Here is a 20,664-nt window from a genome sequence, read left to right as displayed (position 1 = left end):
TATATTTCAAGGCCTACCTTCAAACTCAGTGCCTCTTTGCTTGACATCATGGGAAAATCTAAAGAAATCAGCCAAAACCTCAGAAAAAACATTGGAGACCACAAGTCTGGTTCATCCTTGGGAGCAATTTCCAAACGCCTGAAGGTACCACGTTCTTCTGTACAAACAATAGTACGCATGTATAAACACCATGGGACCACGCAGCGATCATAACGCTCAGGAAGGAGACACATTCTGTCTCCTAGAGATTAACGTGCTTTGGTGCGAAAAGTGCAAATCAATCCCAGAACAGCAGCAAAGGACCTTGTGAAGATGCTGGAGGAAACAGGTACAAAGTATCTATATCCACAGTAAAACGAGTCCAGTATCAACATAACCTGAATGGTCACTCAGCAAGGAAGAAGCCACTGCTCCAAAACCGCCGTAACAAAGCCAGACTACGGTTTGCAACTGCACATGGGGACAAAGATCGTACTTTTTGGAGAAATGTCCTCTGGTCTGATGAAACAAAAATAGAACTGTTTGGCCATAATGACCATCGTTATGTTTGGAGGAAAAAGGACACCATCCAAACAATGAAGAATGGGGGTGGCAGCATCATGTTGTGGGGGTGCTTTGCTGCAGGAGGGACTGGTGCACTTCACAAAATTGATGGCATCATGTGGAACGAAAATTATGTGGATATATTGAAGCAACATTTCAAGACATCAGTCAGGTAGTTAAAGCTTGTTTGCAAATGGGTCTTCTAAATGGACAATGACCCCAGGCATACTTCCAAAGTTGTGGCAAATGGCTTAAGGACAACAAAGTCAAGGTATTGGAGTGGCCATTACAAAGCCCTGACCTCAATCCTGTAGAAAATGTGTGGGCAGAACGGAAAAGGCGTGTGCGAGCAAGGAGGTCTACAAACCTGACTCAGTTACACCAGCTCTGTTACTTATCGTGGGAAGCTTGTGGAAGGCTACCCGACACGTTTGACCTAAGTTAAACAATTTAAAGGCAATCCTACCAAATACTAATTGAGTGTATGTAAACTTCTGACCCAGTGGGAATGTGATGAAAGAAATAAAAGCTGAAATAAATAATTATCTCTACTATTTTTCCGACATTTCGCATTCTTAAAATAAAGTGGTGATCCTAACTGATCTAAGACAGGGAATTTTTACTGGGATTAAATGTCAGGAATTGTGAAAAACTGAGTTTAAATGTACACTGCTCAAAAAAATAAAGGGAACACTTAAACAACACAATGTAACTCCAAGTCAATCACACTTCTGTGAAATCAAACTGTCCACTTAGGAAGCAACACTGATTGACAATACATTTCACATGCTGTTGTGCAAATGGAATAGACAACAGGTGGAAATTATAGGCAATTAGCAAGACACCCCCAATAAAGGAGTGGTTCTGCAGGTGGGGACCACAGACCACTTCTCAGTTCCTATGCTTCCTGGCTGATGTTTTGGTCACTTTTGAATGCTGGCGGTGCTTTCACTCTAGTGGTAGCATGAGACGGAGTCTACAACCCACACAAGTGGCTCAGGTAGTGCAGCTCATCCAGGATGGGGATGGGACATCAATGCGAGCTGTGGCAAGAAGGTTTGCTGTGTCTGTCAGCGTAGTGTCCAGAGCATGGAGGCGCTACCAGGAGACAGGCCAGTACATCAGGAGACGTGGAGGAGGCCATAGGAGGGCAACAACCCAGCAGCAGGACCGCTACCTCCGCCTTTGTGCAAGGAGGAGCAGGAGGAGCACTGCCAGAGCCCTGCAAAATGACCTCCAGCAGGCCACAAATGTGCATGTGTCTGCTCAAACGGTCAGAAACAGACTCCATGAGGGTGGTATGAGGGCCCGACGTCCACAGGGGGGGTTGTGCTTACAGCCCAACACCGTGCAGGACGTTTGGCATTTGCCAGAGAACACCAAGATTGGCAAATTCGCCACTGGCGCCCTGTGCTCTTCACAGATGAAAGCAGGTTCACACTGAGCACATGTGACGCCGTGGAGAACGTTCTGCTGCCTGCAACATCCTCCAGCATGACCGGTTTGGCGGTGGGTCAGTCATGGTGTGGGGTGGCATTTCTTTGGGGGGGCCGCACAGCCCTCCATGTGCTCGCCAGAGGTAGCCTGACTGCCATTAGGTACCGAGATGAGATCCTCAGACCCCTTGTGAGACCATATGCTGGTGCAGTTGGCCCTGGGTTCCTCCTGGGTTCCTCCTAATGCAAGACAATGCTAGAACTCATGTGGCTGGAGTTTGTCAGCAGTTCCTGCAAGAGGAAGGCATTGATGCTATGGACTGGCCCACCCGTTCCCCTGACCTGAATCCAATTGAGCACATCTGGGACATCATGTCTCGCTCCATCTACCACCACAGACTGTCCAGGAGTTGGCGGATGCTTTAGTCCAGGTCTGGGAGGAGATCCCTCAGGAGACCATCCGCCACCTCATCAGGAGCATGCCCAGGCGTTGTAGGGAGGTCATACAGGCACGCGGAGGCCACACACACTACTGAGCCTGATTTTGACTTGTTTTAAGGACATTACATCAAAGTTGGATCAGCCTGTAGTGTGGTTTTCCACTTTAAATTTGAGTGTGACTCCAAATCCAGACCACCATGGGTTGATAAATTTGATTTCCATTGATCATTTTTGTGTGATTTTGTTGTCAGTACATTCAACTATGTAAAGAAAAAAGTATTTAATAAGAATATTTCATTCATTCAGATATAGGATGTGTTATTTTAGTGTTCCCTTTATTTTTTTGAGCAGTGTATTTGGCTAAGGTGTATGTAAACTTCTGTCTTCAACTGTAAGTCGATGACATAGACTGATCAGGTGAATCCAGGTGAAAGCTATGATTCCTTATTGATGTCACTTGTTAAATCCACTTCAATCAGTGTAGATGAAGGGGAGGAGACCTGTTAAAGAATATTTTTTAAGCCTTGAGACAATTGTGACATGGATTGTGTGCCATTCAGAGGGTGAATGGGCAAGTCAAAATATTTAAGTGCCTTTGAATGGAGTATGGTAGTAGGAGCCAGGTGCACCGGGTTGTGTCAAGAACTGCAACGCTGCTGGGTTTTTCCACACTCAAAAGTATCCCATGTGTATCAAGAATGGTCCACCACCCAAAGGACATCCACCCTACTTGATACAACTGAGGGAAGCATTGGAGTCAGCATGGGCCAGCATCCCTGTGAAACGCTTTTGACAACTTGTAGAGGAATATCCCGACAAATTGAGGCTTTTCTGAGGGCAAAAGGGGGGGTGCAACTAAATATTAGGACGTTGTTCCTAATGTTTGGTTTAGCCAGTGTATATTTCATTGTGTAAGAGCTGTCTCTCACAAGACATAAACAGAATGTTTTCTTCTCCCTGTCACATTCTCAAGCTCCTTTCTGCTCTTCCTATGACTGTCTTGTTTCTGAACTTGTCCTTCAATGTTTTCTTTAAGATTTCCTTAAGAATAAGCCATAATACATTTCCCCTGTGATTATGAATAAGTGGTGGACTTAATGAGCCTTTTGTAGGGTGGAATTAGCCTTCCATTTTAGCAATCATCATTTTGTATTTATCTTGGAAAACAACAAAAAAAATGGGTTCAATTTTAAACTTCTGTACTCACATACCTGGTACAATGTAATTACATTCCCTTATAGTTTTTCCATAATAGATTTATAATGTCAAGTGTTGCATGGTGAGTGTTCAACAATAAACCTGTCTCAAGAAGTGGGGAAAAGAGACAGACACTGGAGCTGGGTGATTGAAGGGAAAATGGAGACGCTGTTGGAAGAGACACTCCAGTGTGGATCTTTTTTAATGGAGGCGTATGAATGGGAAGTGCGGCTAGATTGCTGCCCTATTGAAAATCCCCTTCACATTCATTGCGCTCTTTGACCCTGAGGTACGTATCAGAGGCCGAGCATTTATTTCAACACAACATGTTCTCTCATAAAAGTGGCAATCTTGCTGTAACGGCATGAAGGTTTTAGCTCACTGAGTAACAGCACCTGAAATCACACAGACACAAATGGGCCCATCCATGAATGATGGAGGCAGTCCATGTAGAAGCACACGGCACAAAGACAGCCAGGCTGCACTCTCTCTCTAATGATATAATTTCCCTTCATTCCTGGTAAACAACCACCACTCTCATTTGCTGTGTAGGACTCTTTGATGGGGAATACAATAGTCTTTGCTGTTGTATCATGGTGGGATCATCCAGATCCGTTCCATGTCCATGGGTACATTGTGTTTCAGTGGTCCTAGCCTGGTTTATAGAGTTAATATAAATGCCTGGCTAGGAACCAGCCAGACTACCATTAACCTGAGCAGCACTGTGTGTGGAGGCCTGTGGAACAGCAGCCTTGTGTTCCAGTATTCCGCCATGGGCTTCACAGGGACGCTTTAGTCTGGCCTTGCCCAGCCCTGATAAAGCCCACACTTATCACACATGATTGATTTGTTTACCTATTTGAGGCCGGCCCACTCATCATGTGTCTTATCCCTGACTGATGTGTTCTCATTCTCTCTCCTTCCCCTCCTCTCCCTCTCTTTCCCCTCTCTCTCTTCTGCACACACAGCTTTCTGAGTTGACTTTATATTTATATACATGTGTATATATTGTAAAACGACAATACCCGGTCATCATTCTTCCAGCCACCCGGATGCTTGATGTAGGAGGTTGATGTGCTGATAGGATCCGAGGCCTTGGCGAGTTCCATTTCTCATTTGAAGCAGCCAGTCAGACACTCTTGGCCATTGTACTTGATAAGGGCACGGATCGGCTAGGCCGGTTAAAGGACTCCTGCAGGTCTCCGGTTAACATGGTGAACAAAAGCCCAGAGTGAATATCCCACCCGACCTCATTCAGCTCTGTAGTAAGGCCTGCTGCTGGGAAAGGATGAGGTTAGAGAGTGATGGCTGTACAATGCATCTCTGGTTTCACTCTACAGTCCTCTTGACACTTGCTCTTAGCCAGGTAGCTAGCAAAGTTCCATCTGGTTTTTCAAGGTTTAAAGACACTTGAAACTTCAGGGTTACAGGCAAGGGAAAACTGTATTTCAATTGAGCTTTCTATTGGCCTTCATCACCCAATGTTATCATGATTGATATTTTTTATAATCTCAAGGTCAGTTTTCCTCTAAAACTATCCAATATCTTTTTCAATGTCTATCTGAATCTCATCAGTTGTCAGGGCCTGAATTTAGGTAGAACACTGATTTGAACAAATGTTTCTATTTCTAAACCATTTTTAGAATAGATTCCCTCTACAAAGTTACGTTTTCAACTAAATTCACGCAAGTGGGCAGGGGAGGAGCATGGGACGGAAGCAATCTTTCCCCAATGAAAGCAGTGCAGGCTAGCTTGATTTCAAGCAAATACGACACACATAGTTATATTGTTTTATTTTACTATAACTGGATTACATCTCCCATCCAAATGTTGTGAATGATATACTGTAACGGTCGTCGTATGAAGGAGAAGAGGAGGACCAAGGTGCAGCGTGGCATGTGTCCATATTTATTAAAATGAACACGGAAATAACAAAAATACCAAAGAGAAACGACCGAAAACAGTTATGGATGGTGCAGACACACAACAGAAAACAATCACCCACGAAACACAATAGAAAACAGGCTCCCTAAATATGGTTCTCAATCAGGGACAATGATTGACAGCTGCCTCTGATTGAGAACCATACCAGGCCAAACACAGAAATAGCAAATCATAGAAAAACTAACATAGACAACCCACCCAACTCACGCCCTGACCATACTAAAACAAAGACATAACAAAAGAATTAAGGTCAGAACGTGACCTATATACTGAGTGTACAAAACATTAGGAACACCGGCTCATTCCATGACAGATTGACTAGGTGAAAGCTAGTGGAGCAATGGATCACATAATTCTCGGCTTGGATCATAAGTCACGGATCGGATCATTTTTCGGAGTCAAATATAACTTTGCTTTCCATTTATTACTTAAAGAACACTTAAAGCAAGGAACTTTTCAATTTAAAAAAAAATCTTAAAATAAAATATTCAATACTCAATTGATCAATTAAAGTGCAATATGAGGCATGATACCTTCTTCCTTTGAACAATAGTGAATGAAAGAAATGTCCGTGTCCACATCATCAAAAAAGTACAAAAATAAAGAAAAGCAGACCTGAGCTTATAACTGCACAATACTTGTCTACATTGTCTGGGGAGAGGGGAGACCTCTTTACAGTCACTATGTCCCCTGCCGTGGAGAACACCCTCTCGCTAGGAAATCAAGTGTCAAGCACAGCCAGGGAGCATCTTGCCACCATGGCAAGATAGTTTTTCCATTGTTTTTCCACCATGCCAGTGGATCACCATCCACTGGAACGCCGCTTGCTGTTTTGTAGGATGCCACCTCCTCTTTGATGGTGTTGGCAAACGTCTTGCCTGTGTCCTTACTCGCAAAGGTCTCACCGAAAAACTCCTTCATGGCCAAATTATTTTGAGGAGGAGATGCCTCTGAGTCTGCTCCTGTCGGCTCTGTGGCTTGACCCCGCAGAAAGAAATGACTTGATCTATTAAACTAACTAATTATATATTTTCATATTTCATAGAACTATAATTGTGGCAATAACATTTAATAAAATCCATTATTATTCCAAATAAATGGATGATTCTAATAGCACTGGCATAGACTAAGATTAGACTATATTTATTATTTAAGTAATTCACTCTTATTTTTTATTTGACCTCTTCAGTGGCCACAGTCTCAGTGGTAAAATCACTGTATGTCCTCCGGCGTAGGGCAGAGTCTAGGTGAGACAGGGACTTGAACAGATAGGGACTTGAACAGACAGGGACTTGAACAGACAGGGACTTGAACAGACAGGGACTTGAACAGACAGGGACTTGAACAGACAGGGACTTGAACAGATAGGGACTTGAACAGACAGGGACTTGACCCTTGGATCCAGTGCAGCACATCTATGAATGTAGTCCTGTACATCAGGGGGGTACCTGGGGTTCAGGTCCTCTCTAATTGCAGCCTTGACATCTCTAGGGATGGTGCTGTCTTCCTCACTTGGGGCCTTGGATTGTCGAATCCTTGTTTTCAGAGGTAGGATCATGGACACAGACGGTGCAGTTTCAGAGCTCAATAGGGTTGTAACCGTTTTGAGGGGTTTGAACACCTGGAGGACCTCCTCTGCCACTTTCACGTCATCATCAGACAAGGTGACGATGTCTTTATTTTTTTTCAGGGTCTTGTCTGTCAGTGCAGAGTATACAGCTGTCTGCTGCTCAAGATGGAACTCCACATGATATGTTGGAGTGCTATCTTGTTGTGACATTGTGTATGAGCTTGTGGGTTGGTAGCTGTAACATTTCTTGCTTGGTCTTAAGCACATGAGCGGCTGTTGTGCTTCGGTGGAAAAAGGAAACCACCTTCCTGATCCTCCCAAGGAGGCGGTCCATCTGGTTCACTGAGATTCTAAATTGATCACACGTGCAAAGAAAGCTATCTGTGGCCCCAGTCCAGCCTCTATCACTGCATTTACTTGTTTCTTGGCATTATCTGTGGTGATTGGGTTATTGCTATTGGGCCTCTCTAGCTTCCACTCTGCTACTGCTCCTAGCAGTACCTGCACCAGATGTGTGCATGTGCAACTCTCATAGAGGGGGCGTGTCTGTAGCACCGGATTTCACATCTCCCATCTCTGGTGTAGTGAGCAGTCACAGTCACGTAGCTTTCCATTACCCTGGAGGTCCACCTGTCTGTGGCGAGGGCAACAGAGGATGCCTTGGATAATTCGTTGACAATTTTTATATTTTCACCAGGGTGATGATGCTTTAAATGTGTGGCCATGCTGAATGTATTTCCATGATCATATGGCTTTCTTGTGGCATAATACCTACACACAGTAACGGTGTTGTCCACCACCCTTCTTCCGTCATCATATTTGACCTTGGAAGCCAAAATGCTCCAATACATGAGACTTAAATGAAGCGGGAGGCTTTTCCAGTTCTTCAGCTCCTCACTGCCCTTTTCTTCTTCTTTGCTTTTTGCTACGCGACCATCCAGGATTGATTCAACAGGCCCCGTTCACATGAACAGTACACGCAACTGCTTTTTTAAAATCATCCCATCAACCTTCAGGCTTCAGAGTAAAACACAGCATCTGTCTTGTCTTTATCTTTTCACTGCAACTCTGCATCGAGATTTAAGGAATTATTACTTTATAAAGTAACGGTATTTCACACTATGATGGTTAAACTTTGCAATTGATCTGCGGTTCACATGTGTGCCGAACCGTGGGGGGGTGATCCGTAAGGATCACGGATCAACTACGGTCCGTTACACCACTAGTGAAAGCTATGATCCCTTATTGATGTCACCTATTAAATCCACTTCAGTCAGTGTAGTTGAAGGGGAAAAGTCGGGTTAAAGAAGGATTTTTAAGCCTTGAGATAATTGAGACATGGATTGTGTATGTATGCCATTAAGAGGTGAATAGGAAGACAACATATTAATATCCCTTTGAGCATGGTGTAGTTATTAATTACACTTTGGAATTGTGTATCAATACACACAGTCACTACAAAGATACAGGCGTCCTTCCTAACTCAGTTGTCGGAGAGGAAGGAAACTGCTCAGGGATTTCATCATGAGTCCTGATTTTTAAACAGTTACAAAGTTTAATGGTTGTGATATGAGAAAACTGATGATGGATCAACAACATTGTAGTTACTCCACAATACTAACCTAAATGCCGGAGTGAAAAGAAGGAAGCCTGTACAGAATAAAAAATATTCCAAAACATGCATCCTGTTTGCAACAAGACACTTAAGTAATACTGCAAAAAATGTGGCCAAGAAATTAACTTTTTGTCCTGAGTACAAAGCATTATGTTTGGGGCACTGAGTACCACTCTCATATTTTCAAGCATGGTTGTGGCTGCATCATTTTATGGGTATGCTTGTAATCATTAAGGACTAGGGAGTTGTTTAGGATAAAAATAAATGAAATAGAGCTAAGCACAGGCAAAATCCTAGATGAAAACCTTGTTCAGACACTGGGAGACGAATTCACCTTTCAGCAGGGCAATAACCTAAAACACAAGGCCAAATCTACACAGAAATTGCTTACCAAGATGACATTGATTGTTCCTGAGTGGCCTAGTTACAGTTTTTACTTAAATCAACTTGAAAAGGACTGTCTATTAAAGATCAACAATCAACTTGACAGAGCTTGAAGAATTTAAAAAAGAATAATGGGCAAATATTGTATAATCCTGGGGCCTCATTTATCAATAATGCATAAAAACTATTCAAAAATTCTACTTACGAGCGTCATACACACACTGCGAGGAGATAATCATTGATAAATACCTCCATTCTCAGCCTCCATGCTTGTGCACGACCTTGGCTATTTGCATCTCGAAACACCCCTATTTAACCGTATGTGGTCAAAATCAACCCTTTAAAGCCTGTGGAGAATATACAAAGTACCATGAAATACAACCAAAAAAAAGCTATGAAAAAAACAACAATTTCTGAGACTGACATAGAGGTGCTAGTGTCAGAGGTTGACACTGAGCGAGAGGTTGGCTCACTCAAGTGTGGCTTGACATGTGAAACATAGCTACAAAGGCAGGACCATTAGGACAATTCAAGTTTCTTTAACCATGCCAAATATTTTTATTTTATTTATTTCACCTTTATTTAACCAGGTAGGCTAGTTGAGAACAAGTTCTCATTTGCAACTGCGACCTGGCCAAGATAAAGCATAGCAGTGTGAGCAGACAACACAGAGTTACACATGGAAAAAACAATTAACAAGTCAATAACACAGTAGAAAACAAAGGGGGGGAGTCTATATACAATGTGTGCAAAAGGCATGAGGAGGTAGGCGAATAATTACAATTTTGCAGATTAACACTGGAGTGATAAATGATCAGATGGTCATGTACAGGTAGAGATATTGGTGTGCAAAAGAGAAAAGTAAATAAATAAAAACAGTATGGGGATGAGGTAGGTGAAAATGGGTGGGCTATTTACCAATAGACTATGTACAGTGCATATACTTCAAATGAGTAGGCAACACTCACCAATAAGCCATCCATGCGATGGTGTATGGAAATTGTATGGTACAGTTTGTTTTGCTGATGATTGCATCCAAAACATTGGCTCATCGAGGGATCTGAGATGCCGATTGGCTCCCGCTGAGAAAATAGAGGGTGGATAGCACTTTGATGTGCACCGGAATGTGTTTGCATTTCTAAAGCCGGTATTAAATCTTTCCAAAAATCCTATTTGATTGGTTTTGGGAAAAAATATCTAATGAGCCAATCCATACTTTCTGCAAAAAAGTCCCACCTGTCTCTAAAAACGCATTCTCTGTGAAATGCTGCGTGTACCAAATCTTCCAAAAGATCAAGGTCAGCCATCTCTCATTCCATTTCCCATTATCTCAGTCTTTTATAGTATTTCAACAATTGTTTCACTTTCACATTTCCCTTGAATTGAACAAATTACTGTACTTTATATGGAATATTATTTTAACAAATGCACTGATGTGGTCATATTATGTGATAGGCCTATGCTCCCATACCAAGCAAAAAGGCAGTAACTGCTCATTTGGTCGAATATTAGTTAATGTAATTTTTGCTACATTAAATACATTCTTAATCATGTGGATAAGTATCCTGCCTCTATTGTATTGTGTTTTGGAGACAATGGAGGTCATGTTAGTAGTAACTGCATAAAAATACTGTTAAACCAAGGTAAATAAAAGCCATTTTTCTCAGTTCCACGCTATGAGCAGTTTCTGCCTTTTCGCTTGGTAGGACAGTATAGCCTGTCAAGATGTGTTGCATGCATTCACAATTTAAATACAATGAAATAGAAACATTTGCATTCGAAAGGGTTTCAAACTTTCCTGTAAATTTCAGGAAATTTTCTGGAAATTTTTCATGGGAAGTTAAGCCCTGGAATTTTGCTTAAATTCATCATAAAAGTTAGCTTATAACAGTGAACCTCTTTTGTGGGATACATATAAGGCAATTCTAGGTCTTGTGGCATATTTTGGTTAAACTATCCTCAATTCAATGGAATTGCAACCCTCTACATGCACAGTGCATTCTTCCATCACATGTGCAGTGCACTCTTCCATCACATGTGCAGTGCACTCTTCCATCACATGTACAGCTGATTCTCAAGATCTTGCACACTAATAAGATGCTATTGAGCCCACACTACTACACTGTCTGAGCCAAGGACTACATGCTTTCTGGTAAGTTTTGATCACAATACTGGGTGGGGTGAATATATTTAATATGAAATACATTATTTTTTGTTAACTAGTAAATAGTAGCCTACAGAAAAGTGTGTTTAAATCATTTTTTAACTTGTTAACAATTTCTGCTAGTAAGCTTTTGCTAACATGTAGGTTTTAGCTTGCTTGAGCCTGCTAACTGAGGAGTGTTAATTCACCTGTTTCATACATGTCTCATTTTAAAACATTTATCTTACAAAGGAGTTGTTTAATCTAACTACTTAACTATTTATCTACATGGAATTGTATTTGTTGTTTGATTTTTTATCATTTTTTCCTAATCTTTACAGGACAATGCCACGGGCACTATCTGATGTGTGGAGACATTTCCTTCTAATGTAGAAGGAAAAGCTGTGTACATTTGCAAATACTATGCCAAATCATATGTGAGGAATGCAACAAAGATGCAGAATAATCTGGCCACGTGCATAAAGTTCCCTCAGCGCTCACAACAAGCAACCTCTGACTTCTATTAGAGGTGAAAATGATGAATCAGACACCTTATCGATAGCAACAGCTCATGGTCCTCCTGGAATCAGAAGTGTTTTGATGCAATGGAGGAATGTAGTCAGAGAAATGCTGATGAATGTCTTGCTCAAGCTGTGTATGCAACTGGTTCACCTCTGATGCTCACAGGCAATGTGTATTGGAAGAGATTACTGAATGTTCTTCGCCCAGCATACACCCCTCCAACCAGATATGCTTTATCTACTCAATTGCTGGATGCAGAGTTCATCATAGTTCAAGTGAAGGTCAAGCAAATCATAAAGAAAGCAGACTGTATTGCAATCATCTCTGATTGGTGGTCGAATGTTCATGGGCAAGGAATAATTAACTACATCATCTCCACCCCTCAACCAGTATTCTAGAAGAGCACAGACACAAGGGACCACAGACACACCGGTCTCTACATTGCAGATGAGCTGAAGGCAGTCATCAATGACCTTGGACCACAGAAGGTATTTGCACTGGTGACCGACAATGCTGCGAACATGAAGGCTGCTTGGTCTAAAGTGGAGGGCTCCTACCCTCACATTACACCCATTGGCTGTGCTGCTCATGCATTGAATCTTCTCCTCAAGGACATCTTGGCACTGAAAACAATGGATACACTCTACAAGAGAGCCAAGGAAATGGTTAGGTATGTGAAGGGTCATCAAGTTATAGCAGTAATCTACCTCATCAAGCAAAGTGAGAAGAATAAGAGCACCACATTGAAGCTGCCCAGTAACACCTGTTGGGGTGGTGTTGTCATGTTTGACAGTCTCCGGGAGGGGAAGGAGTCTCTCCAAGAAATGCCCATATCACAGTCTGCCGATATGGACAGTCCCATCAAGAGGATTATCCTGGATGATGTATTTTGGGAGAGAGTGGTAAGCAGCATGAAACCTATAGCAGTAGCCATTGCACGGATTGAGGGAGACAATGCCATCCTGTCTGATGTTCAGACTCTGCTTGCAGATGTAAGGGAAGAAATCTGTACTGCCCTGCCCACTTCACCATTGCTCCAAGCAGAGGAAACTGCAGTTATGAAATAGATCAAAAAGCGTGAAGACTTCTGCCTGAAGCCCATACACGCCACAGTGTACATGTTGGACCCCAAGTATGCTGGCAAGAGCATCCTGTCTAGTGCAGAGATCAACAAGGCCTATGGTGTCATCACTACCGTGTCTCGCCACCTTGGCCTGGATCTGGACAAGGTTCTTGGCAGTCTGGCGAAGTACACTTCCAAGCAGGGGCTTTGGGATGGAGATGCAATTTTGCAGTCGTGCCAACATATCTCATATCTGAGGCTCTTTCCCCTGTTGCCTCTATCATCCTCCAAATCCCATCATCTTCATCCGCCTCAGAGCGCAACTGGTCCTTGTTTGGGAACACACACACCAAAGCACACAACTGGCTGACCAATACAAGGATTGAAAGATTGGTGGCCACTGGGGAACTTTGAGGCTTTTTGAGCCTGACAACGAGCAGTATATTTTTCCCATTCACTAGGCTACACTTGACAAGCAATTCACTTATTCCATTATTTGGCACTGTGCATACGCATAGTTATTTATGTACATTTACGCACACTCTCAAGCAAACGTTCATATTGATAAATCTCACACTTCACGTGGAAATGATCCAACGTATGGTATACGTACAAACTTGTGCCCACAAATAATTGATAAATGAGGCCCAAGGTGTGCAAAGCTCTTAGAGACTTACCCAGAAGTACTTATATTTTTCTGTATTCAATTTTCAATAAATTAGCAAACATTTCTAAAAATATATTTTCACTTTGTCATTATGGGGTATTGTGTGTAGTTGGGCGAGGAACAAATATATTGAAACCATTTTGAATTCAGGCTGTAACACGACATAATGTGGAATAAGTCAAGGGGTATGAATACTTTCTGAAGGCACTGTATTCTTGTCATATTCACCAGTCAACTCCATTACATTCAAAAGTTACTTCAACTTCAACCAGTGAATGCTAGAGATGAAAATGCATATTTTTAAGGGGTATGCAGTAGGTTGATAACGATATCACCAAGGTATGTTGTCTCAGACATTTCAAACAACATTCCCAGCGAATGAGAAAACAGTAAATTAAGAGAATGAACCAGATTTAAGAAGGCAACTCTGGGTCTAATTTAAATGGGCGCCAACAGCAGATTTTGTGGGATTTTTACATCCGTACCCCAGTACGACCCACGTGGCCCAGTGAATGTCACTCCGTGAGGGACTATGAGATCCCAAAAGATTATGACAATAAATGCCTCTTGATAATCAGATTTTCTCTGCGCTGTGTAGGTTTATTGTTAGCATATTATATGCTAATTGAGGGTGAAATTGATTGTAGCTACACTCCTGATTCTGATTGCATAAACAACTTTTTACAGATTTACTTTGTTTTCAACTCATTTTTGACTTGTATTTGTATTCACAGTGGAGAAATGGCAGACCATTACAGGGATGCGCAGACACACCTGTCTACCCAGGATGCTATACTTCAGCAGCTCAAAGAGGCCTGTCTATCTCAGCAGGAAGCCCAGGTTAAAGTAAGCATCCTGCACCTCCACTCAGCTCCATTCACTGTTTGAAACAACATCAGAGGAACTGGCCATTACTGCAAGGAGCGGTAGACTACTGACTCCTACTAGTTGTGTATTATGGGACCAAGTTAATGCCCACTATTCATGCTGTCAGATTGACCGAAGAAAGGCCAATTATATTTTCCACCAAATTTTACATAGATGTACCCCATCTCTCATTCTGTGTGTGTGTGTGTCTTCTACTTGACTGCACTGGACCCCTCTCGGAGCACAGTACGTATCCCAGACCTCTCACGCTTGACGGACCAGAGAAAAAAAGTGCCAGGGGGTGAACACGTCCACTGGCTGCATTTTGCATGCACCACCTACCAGAGTAGAGTGGTTGGATACCCACACACACACAAACACACATACACACATCTCTAATGAGTGTGGGCCTGAAACACACACCACCCCTGGAGGAACCCGGCACTCTGTTATGTTAACTACTGCATGCAATCTCCACTAAAGTAGTGTAAGCAGAAAGTTTAATTATTCACACCGGGGGGGGGGGTAATTAAGAGTGTCTTGTACTTCTTTCATAATTCATTGGCATTAAAAGCCTGATGTGTTTTTTGTGTGGTAAACAGAGCTGGCACATGATGTGGCGAGAGATTAGGCAACATGACGGTTGTGCCCAGAATGGTCATGTTCTCTCATTTAGCCTGCGGGCAGCTGGGGGGACAGAGGTTAGTGTGGAAGGAGGGGATGGGATGGTGGTTAGGGTTAGTCTGCTTCACCTGGTCTTGTAACTTACCCCTCCCCCACATCTGTCCTAACTCCCACCCCCATTGCCATGTCATGAGAAGACCTATGCCATAACTAGGTCACCACCTGTATTTAAAATTGATTAAATTTAGATTTTTTTTCTGACTGGCCTACACACATAATACCCCATAATGTCAAAGTGGAATTATGTATTTCGAAATGTAAAAACATTTATAAAAAGTGAAAATCTGAAATGTCTTGAGTCAGTAAGTTGTCAACCCCTTTGTTATGGCAAGCATAAATAAGTTCAGGAGTAAAAATGTGCTTAACAAGTCCCATAATAAGTTGCATGGACTGTTCACTAATAGAGTTTAACATGATTTATGAATGACCACCTCACCTCTGTACCCCACATATAGAAAGTGTTATGTTTGGGGGCAAGTCCAATACAACACATTACCAATACAACACGGTACCACTCTGCATATTTTCAAGCATAATGGTGGCTGTATTATGTTATGGGTATGCTTGTAATCATTAATTAAGGACTGGGGAGTTTTTCAGGATAAAAAAGAAATGGAATGAAGCTAAGCACAGCAAAATCCTAGAGGAAAACCTGGTTCAGTCTGCTTTCCACCAGACGCTGGGAGATTAATTCACCTTCCAGCAGGACAATAACCTAAAATGGCCAAATCTACAATGTAGTGGCTCACCAAGAAGACCGTTAATGTTCCTGAGTGGCCGAGTTACAGTTTTGACTTAAATCTTAAATCTACTTGAAAATCTACAGCAAGACCTGAAAATGGTTGTCTACCAATGGTCAATATTGCTAACTGCTAGCTTGTCTAGCCCGGGCCTACGAACTGTTAGCTTGTTAGCACAGGCCTGCTAACCGTCTGAATCGCCGCGTCCCAAACACTCACCGGACCCATATTTACTTTCTATCTCTTCTTGATTTTTAATCTGTTTATACCTTTCCGGAAACCTGCCTCACCCAATGTGATACGGAATCGCTATTATTTTTAATTTTTAGAACACACTCAAGAACCTCCAGAAGCTAACCAGCTAACTAGCTACAAGCTATTTAGTCATTGTTAACTTTTTTTCAACCTGGATAACACTCGCCAGTCCAGCTTCCCTGCCCCATCCACCGCTGCCCCCTGGACACTGATCTCTTGGCTACATAGCTGATGCACTCTGGACTGTCCATTAATCACGGTACTCCATTCTGCTTGTTTATGTTTTATCTGTCGGCCCCGTTGCCTAGTCAACGCCATTTTACCTGCTGTTGTTGTGCTAGCTGATTAGCTGTTGTCTCACCTACTGTTTAAGCTAGCTTTCCCAATTCAACACCTGTGATTACTGTATGCCTCGCTGTATGTCTCTCTCAAATGTCAATATGCCTTGTATACTGTTGCTCAGGTTAGTTATCATTGTTCTAGTTCACAATGGAGCCCCTAGTTCTACTCTTCATACCCCTGATAACTCCTTTGTCCCACCTCCCACACATGCGGCGACCTCACCCATTGCAACCAGCATGTCCAGAGACACAACCTCTCTCATCATCACCCAGTGCCTGGGCTTACCCCCGCTGTACCCGCACCCCACCATACCCCTGTCTGCGCATTATGCCCTGAATATATTCTACCATGCCCAGAAACCTGCTCCTCTTATTCTCTGTCCCCAACGCTCTAGGCGACCAGTTTTGATAGCCTTTAGCCGCACCCTCATACTACTCCTTCTCTGTTCCGCGGGTGATGTGGAGGTAAACCCAGGCCCTGCATGTCCCCAGGCACCCTCATTTGTTGACTTCTGTGATCGAAAAGCCTTGGTTTCATGCATGCCAACATCAGAAGCCTCCTCCCTAAGTTTGTTTTACTCACTGCTCTAGCACACTCTGCTAACCCTGATGTCCTTGCTGTGTCTGAATCCTGGCTCAGGAAGGCCACCAAAAATTCAGAGATTTCCATACCCAACTATAACATCTTCCGTCAAGATAGAACTGCTAAAGGGGGAGGAGTTGCAGTCTACTGCAGAGATAGCCTGCAAAGTAATGTCATACTTTCCAGGTCCATACCCAAACAGTTCGAACTACTAATTTTGAAAATTACTCTCTCCAGAAATAAGTCTCTCACTGTTGCCGCCTGCTACCGACCCCCTCAGCTCCCAGCTGTGCCCTGGACACCATTTGTGAATTGATCGCCCCCATCTAGCCTCAGAGTTTGTTCTGTTAGGTGACCTAAACTGGGATATCCTTAACACCCCGCCAGTCCTAGAATCTAAGCTAGATGCCCTCAATCTCACACAAATCATCAAGGAACCCACCAGGTACAACCCTAACTCTGTAAACAAGGGCACCCTCATAGACGTCATCCTGACCAACTGGCCCTCCAAATACACCTCCGCTGTCTTCAACCAGGATCTCAGCGATCACTGCCTCATTGCCTGTATCCGCTACGGAGCCGCAGTCAAACGACCACCCCTCATCACTGTCAAACGCTCCCTAAAACACTTCTGTGAGCAGGCCTTTCTAATCGACCTGGCCCGGGTATCCTGGAAGGACATTGACCTCATCCCGTCAGTTGAGGATGCCTGGTCATTCTTTAAAAGTAACTTCCTTACCATTTTAGATAAGCATGCTCCGTTCAAAAATGCAGAACTAAGAACAGATACAGTCCTTGGTTCACCCCAGACCTGACTGCCCTCGACCAGCACAAAAACATCCTGTGGCGGACTGCAATAGCATCGAATAGTCCCCGGGATATGCAACTGTTCAGGGAAGTCCGGAACCAATACACGCAGTCAGTCAGGAAAGCTAAGGCCAGCTTCTTCAGGCAGAAGTTTGCATCCTGTAGCTCCAACTCCAAAAAGTTCTGGGACACTGTGAAGTCCATGGAGAACAAGAGCACCTCCTCCCAGCTGCCCACTGCACTGAGGCTAGGTAACACGGTCACCACCGATAAATCCATGATTATCGAAAACTTCAATAAGCATTTCTCAATGGCTGGCCATGCCTTCCGCCTGGCTACTCCAACCTCGGCCAACAGCTCTGCCCCCCCGGCAGCTCCTCGCCCTAGCCTCTCCAGGTTCTCCTTTACCCAAATCCAGATAGCAGATGTTCTGAAAGAGCTGCAAAACCTGGACCCGTACAAATCAGCTGGGCTTGACAATCTGGACCCCCTATTTCTGAAACTTTCTGCCGCCATTGTCGCAACCCCTATTACCAGCCTGTTCAACCTCTCTTTCATATCGTCTGAGATCCCCAAGGATTGGAAAGCTGCCGCAGTCATCCCCCTCTTCAAAGGGGAGACACCCTGGACCCAAACTGTTACAGACCTATATCCATCCTGCCCTGCCTATCTAAGGTCTTCGAAAGCCAAGTCAACAAACAGGTCACTGACCATCTCGAATCCCACCGTACCCTCTCCGCTGTGCAATCTGGTTTCCGAGCCGGTCACGGGTGCACCTCAGCAACACTCAAGGTACTAAACGATATCATAACCGCCATCGATAAAAGACAGTACTGTGCAGCCGTCTTCATTGACCTTGCCAAGGCTTTCGACTCTGTCAATCACCATATTCTTATCGGCAGACTCAGTAGCCTCGGTTTTTCGGATGACTGCCTTGCCTGGTTCACCAATTACTTTGCAGACAGAGTTCAGTGTGTCAAATCGGAGGGCATGCTGTCCGGTCCTCTGGCAGTCTCTATGGGGGTGCCACAGGGTTCAATTCTCGGGCCGACTCTTTTCTCTGTGTATATCAATGATGTTGCTCTTGCTGCGGGCGATTCCCTGATCCACCTCTACGCAGACGACACCATTCTATATACTTTCGGCCCGTCATTGGACACTGTGCTATCTAACCTCCAAACAAGCTTCAATGCCATACAACACTCCTTCCCGTGGCCTCCAACTGCTCTTAAACGCTAGTAAAACCAAATGCATGCTTTTCAACCGATCGCTGCCTGCACCCGCATGCCCGACTAGCATCACCACCCTGGATGGTTCCGACCTTGAATATGTGGACATCTATAAGTACCTAGGTGTCTGGCTAGACTGCAAACTCTCCTTCCAGACTCATATCAAACATCTCCAATCGAAAATCAAATCAAGAGTCGGCTTTCTATTCCGCAACAAAGCCTCCTTCACTCACGCCGCCAAGCTTACCCTAGTAAAACTGACTATCCTTCCGATCCTCGACTTCGGCGATGTCATCTACAAAATGGCTTCCAACACTCTACTCAGCAAACTGGATGCAGTCTATCACAGTGCCATCCGTTTTGTCACTAAAGCACCTTATACCACCCACCACTGCGACCTGTATGCTCTGGTCGGCTGGCCCTCGTTACATATTCGTCACCAGACCCACTGGCTCCAGGTCATCTACAAGTCCATGCTAGGTAAAGCTCCGCCTTATCTCAGTTCACTGGTCACGATGGCAACACCCATCCGTAGCACGCGCTCCAGCAGGTGTATCTCACTGATCATCCCTAAAGCCAACACCTCATTTGGCCACCTTTCGTTCCAGTACTCTGCTGCCTGTGACTGGAACGAATTGCAAAAATCGCTGAAGTTGGAGACTTTTATCTCCCTCACCAACTTCAAACATCAGCTATCTGAGCAGCTAACCGATCGCTGCTGCTGTACATAGTCTATTGGTAAATAGCCCACCCATTTTCACCTACCTCATCCCCATACTGTTTTTATTTATTTACTTGCTCTTTTGCACACCAATATCTCTACCTGTACATGACCATCTGATCATTTATCACTCCAGTGTTAATCTGCAAAATTGTAATTATTCGCCTACCTCCTCATGCCTTTTGCACACATTGTATATAGACTCCCCCCTTTGTTTTCTACTGTGTTATTGACTTGTTAATTGTTTATTCCATGTGTAACTCTGTGTTGTCTGCTCACACTGCTATGCTTTATCTTGGCCAGGTCGCAGTTGCAAATGAGAACTTGTTCTCAACTGGCCTACCTGGTTAAATAAAGGTGAAATAAAAAAAATAAAAAAATAACCATTTGGAAAAGAATAATAGGCAGATGTTGCACATTCCAGATGTGGAAAGCTCTTAGAGACTTACCCAGAAAGACTCACAGCTGTAATCGCTGTCAAAGGTGCTTCTACAAAGTATTGACTCAGAGGTGTGAATCCTAATGTAAATGAGATATTTCTGTATTTAATTTTCAATACATTTGGAAACATTTCTAAAAACATGTTTTCACTTTGTCATTATGAGGTATTGTCTGTAGATGGGTGAATTAAAAAAAAATCTAAATTCAGGCTGTAACACAACAACATGCGGAATAAGTCAAGGTGTATGAATACTTTCTAAAGGCACTGTATTATGTTGAGTACATTCTCTGAACATATTGTAAATATAATGTTCTGAGAAGGTTACAAGCCAACCTTGCATTATTTCCATTGTACAACGTATCGAATAGACTTCAGTTAGATGATATGTGAGCCTGTTTTATTCGAATTGACAAGGCAGAGAAGTATTCATATAAATGATCCTCATCTTGATATTGCATAACTTCTAGTGA

At 43.3% G+C, this 20,664-nt stretch overlaps 1 protein-coding gene across 3 annotated transcripts in view; it reads left to right on the top strand.

Annotated features, from left to right (window-relative positions):
• The window catches only part of LOC112264199 (centrosome-associated protein CEP250), a 220,402-nt gene that overhangs the window by 48,565 nt on the left and 151,173 nt on the right, over nucleotides 1-20,664 (top strand). For all 3 annotated transcript variants that reach the window (XM_042330938.1, XM_042330937.1, XM_042330939.1), the window contains exon 5: nucleotides 14,260-14,371. In XM_042330938.1, coding sequence (XP_042186872.1) covers nucleotides 14,260-14,371 — 112 coding nt within the window. The remainder of the gene's footprint in view (nucleotides 1-14,259; nucleotides 14,372-20,664) is intronic.

Source organism: Oncorhynchus tshawytscha, linkage group LG12 (assembly GCF_018296145.1).
Source record: "Oncorhynchus tshawytscha isolate Ot180627B linkage group LG12, Otsh_v2.0, whole genome shotgun sequence".
Taxonomy (NCBI): Eukaryota; Metazoa; Chordata; class Actinopteri; order Salmoniformes; family Salmonidae; genus Oncorhynchus; species Oncorhynchus tshawytscha.
This window is presented reverse-complemented; position numbering and strand designations above follow the sequence as displayed.